The sequence below is a fragment of the Propithecus coquereli genome, unplaced genomic scaffold, assembly GCF_000956105.1.
Source record: "Propithecus coquereli isolate 6110/MARCELLA unplaced genomic scaffold, Pcoq_1.0 Scaffold120, whole genome shotgun sequence".
Lineage (NCBI taxonomy): Eukaryota > Metazoa > Chordata > Mammalia > Primates > Indriidae > Propithecus > Propithecus coquereli.
The window spans coordinates 1,540,731-1,552,980 of record NW_012136081.1 but is presented as its reverse complement, the minus strand read 5'-3'; the positions used below and the strand labels follow the sequence as shown (position 1 = coordinate 1,552,980).

At 46.5% G+C, this 12,250-nt stretch overlaps 1 protein-coding gene across 1 annotated transcript in view; it reads left to right on the top strand.

Moving 5' to 3' along the window:
• The window catches only part of SPDYC (speedy/RINGO cell cycle regulator family member C), a 17,730-nt gene extending 5,480 nt beyond the window's left edge, over positions 1-12,250 (top strand). Inside the window, exons 2-7 of the mRNA XM_012665425.1 lie at positions 10,554-10,731; positions 10,974-11,032; positions 11,276-11,361; positions 11,466-11,637; positions 11,715-12,045; positions 12,198-12,250. Of these exons, the coding sequence (XP_012520879.1) occupies positions 10,590-10,731; positions 10,974-11,032; positions 11,276-11,361; positions 11,466-11,637; positions 11,715-12,045; positions 12,198-12,232 (825 nt within the window). The 5' untranslated portion in view covers positions 10,554-10,589 and the 3' untranslated portion in view covers positions 12,233-12,250. The remainder of the gene's footprint in view (positions 1-10,553; positions 10,732-10,973; positions 11,033-11,275; positions 11,362-11,465; positions 11,638-11,714; positions 12,046-12,197) is intronic.

Genomic DNA, 12,250 nt, shown 5'->3' with positions numbered 1-12,250 from the left:
AATAAATAAATAAATAAAAATACCTATCAGACAAAGTGGTGGCAATGGTGTGGAACAACTAGAACTCTCATATATTGCTGGTGAAAATGCAAGATGGTATAGCCATGTTAAAGAAAAGTTTGGTAGTTTCTTATAAAGTTAAACATACATTTACCATATGACGCAGCAGTTACATTCTTAAGTTGCCCAAGAGAAATGAAAATATATGTTTACACGACAGGTGATAGCTTCTCAAGTAGTTGACAGGAACAGGGGCTGGGGAAGGGAATGAATTGCACAGTGGCACAGGCAAACATTTTTGGGTTGTGGGAACATTCTATAGCATGGTAGCAGCAGTAATTATATGACTTACACGTATTTGTTAAAGCACACCAAATTGTGTACTTAAAATTGGTAAATCTTATTTTATGTCATTGTATGTTAATTATACCTCAATGAAGTTGACCCAAAAGTTGTTGTAAGCAAATATACATTTTGACCTAGACTTTCCCCTTTCAGGAGCCTATCCAGTTTAAGAGCTTGTACATGAGCCCAGAGATGTGAGCCCAAGGATGATAGCTACGGCATTGCTTGAAATAGTAAAAGAAAATAATAGAACCGCATATCTATTAGGTTAGATCCATCTGATCCAATAATACTCAATCTTTTAAAAAAGCAGACTGAAAAGAATATCAGACCCTTCCATAATAAAAAGTAACGAAAACTAGGAATAGATGGGAACTTCCTCAACCTGATAAATGACATCTGTGGAAAAAAAAAATGGCATCTGTGAAGAATCCACAGCTAACGTCATATTTGATGATGATGATTTGATTGCTTTCTCTCTAAGATCATATGCAAGAAAAGAAAGGTCCACTCTTACCACTTCTTTTTAACACTGTACTAGAGGTTCTAGCCAGGAGAGTTAGGCGAGGAAAAGATATAAAAGGCATCCAATTAGAAAGGAAGAAGTAAATCTATCTCTATTCGCAGATAACTTGATCTTGTTTATAGAAAATCCTAAGGAATTTACGCCCTCCTCCCAAAAAAACTATTACAACTAATAAAATGAGTTTCAGCAAGGTTTTAGGATAAAAGATCAATATGCAAAAATAAATTGTGTTTCTATAAACTAGCAATAAACAATCGAAAAAATGAAACCAAACAAGCAATTCCATTTACAATTCATCAAAAAGAATAAAATGCTTAGGAATAAGTTTAACAAAAAAGTATTAGACTTGTGCACTGAACACTACAAAACATAATTGAAAGAAATTAAAGAAGACCTAAATAAATGGAAAGACATCTCTTGTTTATGTATGGATTTGAAAAACTTAATATTATTAAGATGGCAATACTCCCCAAATTGATCTAAAAATTTGACACGATCCCTACCAAAATTTCCACCTGCCTTTATTGCTAAAATTGGCAAGGTGATCCTAAATTTCACGTGTAAATGCAAGAGACCAGAATAGACAAAACAATCAGAAAGGGGAAATGGAGGACTCACACTCCCTGATTTTAAAACTTACTATTAATAGAAAGCTACACTAATCAAGATGATGTGGCACCAGCGTTAGGATAGACAAATCAATGAAGTAGAACTGAGAATCCAGAAATAAACATTTATGGTCAATTGATTTGGGTTTATTTATTTTCACTTTGAATTTTTTTGTGAGGAGGGGTGTTCAGTTGCCTTGTTTGTTTTTATCGAGACAGAGTCTCACTCTGTGGCCCTGGGTAGAGTGCAGTGGTGTCATTGTAGCTCACTGCAACCTCCAAGCAATCCTCCTGCCTCAGCCTCCCAGGTAGCTGGGACTACAGGTGTGTGCCACAACTCCTGGCTGTTTTCTTTCTTTCTTTCTTTTTTTCTTTCTTCCTTCTCTCCTTCTTCCTTTCCTCCCTTTCTTTCTCTTTCTTTCTTTTCTTCCCTTCCCTTCTTCCTTCCTTCCCTCCTTCCTTTTCTTTTCTCTTTTCTTTTCTTTCTTTCTTTTCCAAAGTACTATAAATCCTTTGGAAAAGTATTTAGGGTCTCACTCTTGCTCAGGCTAGTCTCAAATTCTTGAGATCAAGCAGTCCTCCCGCCTCGGACCCCCAGAGTGCTAGGATTACAGGCGTGAGCCACCACACCCAGCCTGGTCAATTGATTTTGAATGAGGGTCCCATGATAATGCAATGGAATAGTCTTGTCAACAAATGATGCTGGGATAGCTACTTCACACCATACACAAAATTTATCTCAAAATGGATCAAAGACCTAAAACTGTAAAAGTCTTAGAAGAAGGCTGGGCGCAGTGGCTCATGCCTGTAATCCCAGCACTCTGGGAGGCCGAGGCGGGCAGATCCTTTGAGCTCAGGAGTTCGAGACCAGCCTGAGCAAGAGCGAGACCCCGTATCTACTAAAAAAAATAGAAAGAAATTATCTGGACACCTAAAAATATATAGAAAAAATTAGCCAGGCATGGTGGCGCATGCCTGTAGTCCCAGCTACTCAGGAGGCTGAGGCAGGAGGATCACTTGAGCCCAGGAGTTTGAGGTTGCTGTGAGCTAGGCTGACGCCACGGCACTCACTATAGCCAGGGCAACAGAGTGAGACTCTGTCTCAAAAAAAAAAAAAAAATTCTTAGAAAAAAACTTAGGCATTAATCTTCATGACTGTGGGCTAGGCAATATTTTCTTAGATGACACCAAAAGCACAGCAACAAAAGAAAAAATAGATAAATTGGATTTCATCAAAATTTAAAAGTTTTGTCCTTTGAAGGACACCATCAAGAAAGTGAAAAGACAACCCATGGAGTGGGAAAGAAATATTTGAAAGTCATATATTTGATAAGGGACTTGTATCTAGAATATATAAAGAGCTCTTACAATTCAATAATAAATAACTCACTTGAAAGTGGGTGAGGAGCCTGGCATTGTGGCATGCATATGTAGTCCCAGCTACTCAGGAGGCTGAGGCTAGGAGTTTGAGGCTACAGTGTGCTATGATTATGCTTATGAATAGCCACTACAATCTAGCCTGGGCACCATAGCAAGACCCCATCTCTAAAAATATGAAATAAAAAAATGGGAAAAGGGTTTAAGTAGACATTTTTCCAAAGAAGATATAGAAATGGCCAATAGCCTTTCCACATTACTCAGAGAGGTGACCATATGGTGGCGTTCTGGATTCCCGTCGTAATTTAAAGGGAAACTTTCACAATATCTGGAGCCCTTGATGTCCTGCAAATGAAGGAGGAGGATGTCCTCAAATTCCTTGCAGCAGGAACCCACTTAGGTGGCAGTGGGTGGAACAGTGTATCTAAAAAAGTAAAAGTGACAGCATCTACATCATAAATATGAAGAGGACCTGGGAGAAGCTTCTGTTGGCAGCTGGTGCCATTGTTGCCATTGAAACCCCTGCTGATGTCAGTGTCACATCCTCCAGGAATACAGCCAGCGAGCTGTGCTGCAGTTTGCTGCTGCCACTGGAGCCACTCCTATCGCTGGACACTTCCCTCCGGGAACCTTCACCAACCAGGTCCAGGCAGCATTCCAGGGGCATGTCTTCTGGTGGTTGCTGATCCAGGGCTGACCACCAGCCTCTCACACAGCGTCTTGTGTTAACCTGCCCACCACTGCTCTGTGTCGTACAGAGTCTCCTCTGCGTTATGTGGATGCTGCCATCCCATGCAACAACCAGGGAGCTCACTCGGCAGGTCTGATGTGCTGGATGCCGGCCCGGGAAGATCTCTCTATGCATGGCACCATCTCTCGTGAACACCTGTGGGAGGCCTGATCTCTACTTCTACAGAGATCCTGAAGAGATTGAAAAGGAAGAGCAGGCTGCCACTTGAAAAGCTGTGACGAAGGAGGAATTTCAGGGTGAACGGACTGCTCCAGCTCCCGAGTTTACTGCTACCCAGCCTGAGGTTGCAGACTGGTCTGAAGGCGGACAGGTGGCTCTGTTGCCTATTCACAGGTCCCCACAGAAACCTGGTCTGCAGCTCCCACTGCTCAGGCCACTGAATGGGTGAGAACAACCACTGAGTGGTCATAAGCTGTTCTTCCACAGGCTCTTAAACAAGATGGAAATAAAGTTGACGGAAAATAATACATCAGTTTCTAAAAAAAAAAAAATGGCCAGTAAACCCATGAAAAGATATTAAGTATCATTAGTCATTATGGAAATACAAATGAAAACCACAGCGATATCATTTCACACCTGCTAAGATGGTTGTAATAAAAAAATACCGACAATAACAAGCGTTGGCAAATCTGTGGAGAAACTGGTACCCTTATGCATCTCCGGTGGGAATGTAAAATACTGTAAATACTTTGGAAAGCAGTTTGGCAGTTCCTCAATAAGTTCAATGTACAGTTACTATATAACCCAGAAGTTCTACTCCTAGGTATACGTATGCCCAAGAGAACTGAAAATCCCTGTTTACACAGACACAAACAACTTGAAAGGATGTTCAACATCATCGATGATTAGGGAAATGAAAATTTGCACAAGACTCAGAAATAATTTCGCATTCATGTGTTCGCAGAAAGTAAAAAATCTTAACATCCCAACGTGTCAAGAGTGTGAAGCAGAATTAACTCCATGAAGGCAGGAGAAGGAGAATGCCTTGATAATATCTAGTAAAGATAAAAATGTACATATGCTTCACCCTAGCAATGTTACTGCTAGAGGAACTCTCCCACGAGTAGAAAAGGAACACACGCACAGAATATTCATTGCAGCATTGTTTGTAAGTACAGGAAAACCGTAAACACCTGAATGGACATCCTTAGAAGAGAATGTGTAAATAAGTTGTGATTTAATCATGCAATGGGATACTGTATGGTGAAAATGAAAAATGAGATTCAACGTGGAGAAATCTCTAAAACATAATGTTGACCAAAATAACAAGTTGCAGAAGAATACATATAGTAAGATACCATTTACCATATCTTGTTTATGGATAGAGATACATTAATACTAGTAAAAGTATAAAGAAATACACCAAATTTAGGATGGGAGGTGAGGAGATGTAAGAGGAACATGATCACAGAGAGGTAGACAGCTGGGTTTATAATGTTTTATTTCATAAGCTCCCTGGTGGATACGTAGGTGTGTCTATAAGTGTTCTCTTTTTGTAGTCTGAAATTTGTCTTTGTTTTTTTTCCTGAGACAGGATCTTGCTCCGTCCCCTGGGCTAGAGTACAATGGCATCATCATAGCTCATTGCAACCTTGAACTCCTGGGCCCAAGCAATCCTCCTGCCTCAGCCTCCCAAGTAGCTGGGACTACAGGTGCATGTCACCATGCCCAGCTAATTTTTCTATTTTTTGTAGAGGTGGGGTCTCATTATTCCCAGGCTGGTCTCAAACTCCTGGGCTCAAGTGATCCTTCTGCCTTGGCCTCTCAAGTGCTAGGATTACAGGTGTGAGCCACTCTGCCTTGCCTGAAATATGGTCTTTAAGTAATAAGAATGAGGTACATCTCTATATCCTGATGTGGAAGATGTTTTAGTAAGTTAAAAATGTAAGTTCCAGCTGGACAAGGTGGCTCACGCCTGTAATCCTAGCACTCTGGGAGGCCAAGATAGTTTTGTATTTTCTTTACCAATTCTTATGCTTATACTTTATTTCTCTTATCTAATCACATTGGCTAATGCCTCTAGTAAAATGTTGAACAGTAGCAGAGATAGTTGGCATTCTTGCCTTGTTCCTGAACTTAGTGAAATGTTTCTAGTGTTTCCACTTTCAGCAACAGGCATGAGCCACTGTGCCCAGCTAATATTTCACTTTTTATTGTTATTGTAGAGTGTATTCCTTCTACATATTAAAAAAAATTAAACTGTAAAAAATACCTCCTAAAAGGCAGGTCCTTCAGGAGATAGTCCAGAAGAAGGCATTGTTATCGTAGGAAATGACAGCTTCATGAAACCTGGTCAATTGATTACAGTGATGTCTACTGCAACCGATTAGATGAAATGAGGAGGATGCTTGAGATTAAGCAGCCGAGATTTAGATGCACAGCCATGCACATGAGAAGAAAAATAAAATAATAATAATAATAAAAAAAAGCAGCCGAGATTGGTCAACAGAGACAGGCCAATCCTCTTGCAAGACAATGATCAACCACATGTTGCACAAACAACGCTGTTCAAACTACAGCAGTTGGACTTAGAAACTCTCTGTCATCCACCATATTCACCAGACTTGCACCAACTAACCACTACTTCTTCCAAGGAAAAATATTCAGTTCTCAACAAGCTGTGGAAAATGCTTTTGGCGATTTCATCGCTACTCACTCTCTAGGCTTCTTTGCTGCTGGCATAGACAAGCTACCGTTAAGATGGCAAAACTGTGATGATAGTTTAGGCTCATACTTTGATTAATTGTACTGCTTCTTGTTTGAGATATATTAAACCAAACTTTTGATTTGAAATTGAATATTTCATATTTAATGGCCTAATATTTACATAGCAGTTGCAATGTATTAGGCATTGCAAGTAATGTAGAGATGATTTAAAGTATACAGAAGGACATGCACAGGTTATGTGCAAATGCTACCCCATTTTATAAAAGGGACTTGAGCATCCACAGATTTTGGTATCCTCGGGAATCCTGGAACCAATCCTCTGCTGATACCAAGGGACAACTGTAGTGGCTCTGAGTCAGGGGGTGAGAGGATGGACAAGGCCGACTTTCTAGTGGGGAAAACACACAAGAAGCAGGGAAACAAGATGATTGCAGATTGATGAGCACTACAAATAAGGAGTTTGCATTTGATGAAAAGATCATTCCAGCTCTAGAGAGGGCCAATTGCCCAAGGAAGTCTGGAGACTGTTTAGGGGACCAAGTAGTAGTCCAGGCAGCAGATGACATAGCCCTGGCCCAGGAAGGAGGCAGTGGGGAGGAGAGGAGGGCATGGATTAGGAAGATCTTTTTGAGCTAGAATCCACAAGGTTTAGTAATAAATTGAATGTTGGGGGCAAGAAAGAAGGTAGACATATTCCCTAATATTCATCTAGGGGAATAGCAACATTCCCCCAGCAGGGAGAATGAAGCAGCCTAAATGAATCTCATCCTAAGGCAGACCTACTGTGTGATTCTATAATATTTACGCAAAGTTCCAAAACAGGCGAAACTAACCTGTGATACTAGAGGCCAGAACGATGATGAACCTTGCAGGGGTGGGGGGTGGCTAGAGACGGGGTGAAGGTGTGGGGAGCAGACAGTGGGGCCACTGGTAATGTGCTGCCTCTCCACGTGGCTGCTGGTTCCACGGGTGTGATCGGAAAACCCACCAAGCTATTCACTTATGTTATCTGTGCACTCTTCCCAGTGGCTGCTGTGCTGCAATAAAAAGTTTACTTACAAAACAATAATTTCCAGGTTTTTTGGTGTGTGGGGGGGAGTTGTTTTTTTTTTCAACTACTGTAAGTAGATAGGGAAAACTGAGGAAGGCACTTATGGGGTTCATGGGGGCAGATGATGAATCCAAGTACAGGTGTCGAAGAGGCAGCTAGGGGTTCAAGTGTGAACCTGGGGGAGTGGTCAGTGCTGGGAAGAGCCTCTGGAGAGATCTAAAGCTGGTAGAATAGACAATTCGGAGAGCAAATGAGGGAGCACACGCAGAGCAAAGGGGCCCAGAACCAGGCCTGGAGGGTCGGCTGCCCTCTGCCTACCACAATCAGGGATCATCACCACTTTCTCCAGCTCCTCCCCCACCTCTCTCCTCTGTACCCCCATGGCCTCATAGACATCCAGCCAGGGCTTGGGAGCCCTGAGGCTCTGGCCCCTTCTCGTACAGTGGCCTGTCCTTCAATACCTCTCTCCTCTCTCTGGTTTTTGTCCACTCTCTGGGACTTCTTATCTTAGGGAGACTCCCTGCCTTTGAAGCCTTCTCACAATCCATTAAAAAAAAAAAGTTGACAAATTGCATTTCACTGAAATTAGAAACTTTTGCCCTGTGAAAGACAATGCTAAGAGAATGAAAAGATAAACTATAGTTTGGGAGAAAATATTTGCAAATCATAAATCCAACAAACGGCTTGCTTTCAGAATCTATAAAGAACTCTCGGCTGGGCGCGGTGGCTCACGCCTGTAATCCTAGCACTCTGGGAGGGCGAGGTGGGTGGATCGTTTGAGCTCAGGAGTTTGAGACCAGCCTGAGCAAGAGCGAGACCCTGTCTCTACAAAAATACAAAGAAATTAGCTGGACAACTAAAAATATATAGAAAAAATTAGCTGGGCATGGTGGCACATGCCTGTAGTCCCAGCTACTCGGGAGGCTGAGGCAGGAGGATCGCTTGAGCCCAGGAGTTTGAGGTTGCTGTGAGCTAGCCTGATGCCATGGCACTCTAGCCTGGGCAACAGAGTGAGACTCTGTCTCAAAAAAAAAAAAAGATCGATAGTTTATTTGTACCAATGGCAACTTCCTGGTTCTAATTGAACTATGGTTATGTGAGATGTTAACATTGGGAGATGCTCAGGGAACAGGACATGAAAATTTTCTAAATTTTTTAAGGGACATCTGTGTGAGTCTAAATTCTTTCAAACCAAAGATATTTTAAAAATATTTTCCCCAGTGTGGAGTGTCGGATCTCCGAGGCTGGCCCTGAGGGGAATGGGCCTGGAAGCCCACCCAGGGGACACGCTCAGGCACAGGTTCTCTGTGGTCTCCCTGACTGACCTCTATCCTTAATTATGGTGGGGAGAGGAGAGAGGTTGAAAACACAGGTGGTCTGGGGAATTCATTCAGTTTCACTGAACACCTCCTCCGTGTCAGGCTTTGTCCAATTCTGGGCCTGGACACATGACAATTCAGAGGCTGGAACTCTCCACTTCCTGGCTGTGTGGCTGGCAGGAAGTTACTTAACCTCGCTGCAAACAACCCAAACTCTGTGTATTAGTTGTTTTTTCATTTATAAAATGAGGCTACTGATCATACCCACTTCACAAGTTTGCTGTGAAGAACACATGAGCTGATTCTATTCTAGCCTCTTCAATAAGCACCAGAAGATGTTTAGGGACGTGGCTATGAAGGCTGCTGGCTTCACTGCTTCCTTTCCGGCAGAGGCCAGCAATACATGAGGGAAAGCATGCGTGAGCATGCACACTCACAAAAACAGCGTGGCTTGATGGAGACCAGGTGGTCAGGGAAAGCCTTGCCACCTCAGGGAGCATGGGCGGTGGCCTGGGGAGTCCACGAAACCCAGCCAGACCAGAGACACCCAGAGATACCTAAAGACCTAGAGACCCAGAGACCAGAGACATCCAGAAAGTCTGAGAGATTCAGAGACTGAAAGACTCAGAGACCCATAGAGACCTAGGGAGACTCAGAGAAACCCAGGGGGACCAAGAGACCTAGAGAAGCCAAGAGATTCAGAGATATTCACATAGTCCCGGAGACCCTGCCCCAGAAAGGCGCAATCAGTGAGTTAAAACTTACCCATCAGGCCCTTGCAGCCCAGGCCTCCTTTCCAGGCTCAGCACCTTGGCGCTGCATTTATCAAGAGAGGGACGGGGGTCATGGTTCCCCGCCCCGTCCTGTGGGGTTTCAGGCCCTGGGGTCCAGCTGGCCTGCCTCCATCCTTCTTGAAGGTAATGGAGCTTTTACACCAGGAAGCCGCAGGTGGGAGGCGGGTGGTGCCTGCGTTCACAGGTAAAGGCAGGAGGCGGGGGCCAAGCCCCGCCCCTTCTCAGGAAGGGCTGGATTGGTGGATGGCAGGAGCAGGGCGGGGCAGGGCGGGCTATATAAGGGCACTGGCGGGACGGCTGGGAGTTATTCTGTGGGTAGCCCCAGAGCTCAGGTAAGGCTTCTTGGAGGAGGAGACTGGGCACCAGGTGGAGCACCAGGAGCTCCAGGCTTGTGAGAACCTAGATGGAGGTACCCAGATTGACCCAAGGGTGGTAGGCAGCATCTTCTTTCGAGCCCTTTGGTTGACCGCTCTCTCTGGGGATGAGACCTGGTTTAGGAAAGTATCTAGAAATGTTTTAGGTGGCCTCACCTCAACTTGCTCTAAATCCAAGTATTTGTCTAGTATCATTTCTCTCTCTGGGCCTCAGTATCCCCCACCCTCCCAGCAGTGTACCAGGTCAGTGGCCCTTTCAACTCTCTTCTTTGGTGCAGGGTGGGGTGGTGGTGGTGGTTATGGGTTGGGGGGCCAGAGGAGCGATTAAACTGTTGGGGTTCAGTGGGCTTCATCTTTAACCAGCTGTGAGGCCTCATGCTTCAGGTTCCTAGATTGAAAATAGGTCTTTTGTTAAACGTGCCTTCCTGCCAGGATGGAATAAGATGACAGCCCAAAGGCATTTAGCACAGCTCCAGGCACTTAGGAAGCCCTCCGCAGTGTTTGGTGCTGCTGTTGTTACCCTCTGGCCTGGCCTGGGGTGCCAGGAGGAAGGCGAGGTGCCACAGCCTCCAGCAACTCTGCTTCTTTTCTGGCCTCGTGACCCCGTGCATCCTCGCTGGCCTCTGTTCTGAGCCTCTAAGTCTCTGCATCTATCCCTCTCCCATCCTGGCCCCCCTGTTGCCACCCCCTTGATCTGTGCAAGGGGGTAGATGCTAAGTCCTGAGCCTGCTTTCGCTACAGGTCACCCTGCCACGCCCCACCTTCACCCCTTATGAGATGAGTGAGGCCCAAGACCCTGCCTATGTCCCTGTGGTTACAACCCAGGTGAGGCTGGGGGGCTGCAGCTGGCAAGGTGGGGGCAATGGATTTCTCCATTCCCGGCAGCATCAGGAGCTCCAGGCCTTCCTCAACCTTCTGGGTGAGTTTCCTTGGGGGGCAGGTATGGGAGGGGGCTGCGGGGCCTGGTGCCAGAGCAGATGTGAAAGGTGGGATCCTGCTTGAGGCCTCTGCGCCTCCCCACAGGTGACCCAGCTTTGGCTGGTGGGAGGGGGTGCTGTCAGAAAGTGGGTTCGGTGGCAGCTTGGGCTTCGGAGCTTTTGATGCCACTCTTTGGGGGGCAGTGGTAACCCCAGGCCCCCTGTTTCTCTTTCCTATCCCTAGAAGACAGCTTTGTCCAGGATTTCCTCTCCACAGACCGCTGCTTCCGGATTTCGGATAAGGTGAGAGGCACAGTGGGGGTGAGGTTGAACTGGTGGGAATTGAGTGCAGCTACCTTATTGGGTCCCCGGTCTGGTGGGGGGTGCTCCCTTTCCACCCTTAGAACCCCTGTCTACACAGGCCCCTCCCCACCATTTTACCTTCTTTTCTTCCCTGCACGAAAACCTCCTCAGGTGCAAGTGAACCTGGCTGCCAGCTCCTAATCCCCAGAGGCTAACTCCAGCCCCCCTCATCTGTCTCTGCAGTATCTCCTGGCCATGGTGCTGGTCTACTTCCAGCGCGCCCACCTGAAACTCAGCGAGTATACCCACAGAAACCTGTTCTTGGCACTGTGAGTGGCGGAGGTGGGTGGGGGAGGCACTGTCCGGGAGGTGTGAGACGGGGCTGGGCAGATGCTGTGGCCTCTGCTCCCTGACCCCGTGCCGCTGTGGCTAGGTACCTTGCGAATGACATGGAGGAGGACCTGGAGGAGCCCAAATGTGAGATTTTCCCATGGGCCCTGGGAGAAGATTGGTGTCTTCAGGTGGGGAAATTCCTGCAGCAGAGGGATGAACTGTGGGCACGGATGGGCTTCCGGGCATTGGTGAGCCGCCAGTGCTGTGAGGAGGTGAGGCTGGGCTGTCGCCTGGGGTGGGGGGAAGGCTGGGCCTCCTCCGCATTCACTGTTCCCTCTGCCTCTCCCAGGTCATGGCAAAGGAGCCGTCGCACTGGGCGTGGACTCGGGAGCGGCGCCCCCACCATGGCGGGGTTCAGAGGGGCTGTCCGCAGGTCCCAGCCCGCTTCCCCCGAGGCCCCGGCCTGTCACCGCCCCCTTGTTCCCTCTGTGACTTGCCGCAGCAGCGCAGCCACCACCAACCTTTGCCTGCATCATCCAAGTGCCCTTCCCTGACCTTGGAGTGCCACCATCCTTATTCCCAAAATTATCTCTCGGCAGTCAAAAACCCCTGGGGTGGGGACTTCTTCATCATCTTGCCCCCCCAGATGCAACTGGAGCCAGGCACATACACCTTCCAGAGTGAGTTGGGGACAGGAGCTGGGGGGCTGGCAGAGCCTGGGAGGCAGGAGTGGGAGGGAGGGGCATGAAGGCTGGGGGCGAAGCTGTGCCCGCTCCTAGCTGTGTGGGCTCAGGTGGTTTCCTCTCTCTCAGCCTCACTCTCCCCTCTGCAGTCTTCCCACAGCCTTCCTCACACCCCAGACGCTGATGCTCCGCAGGGGGAAGA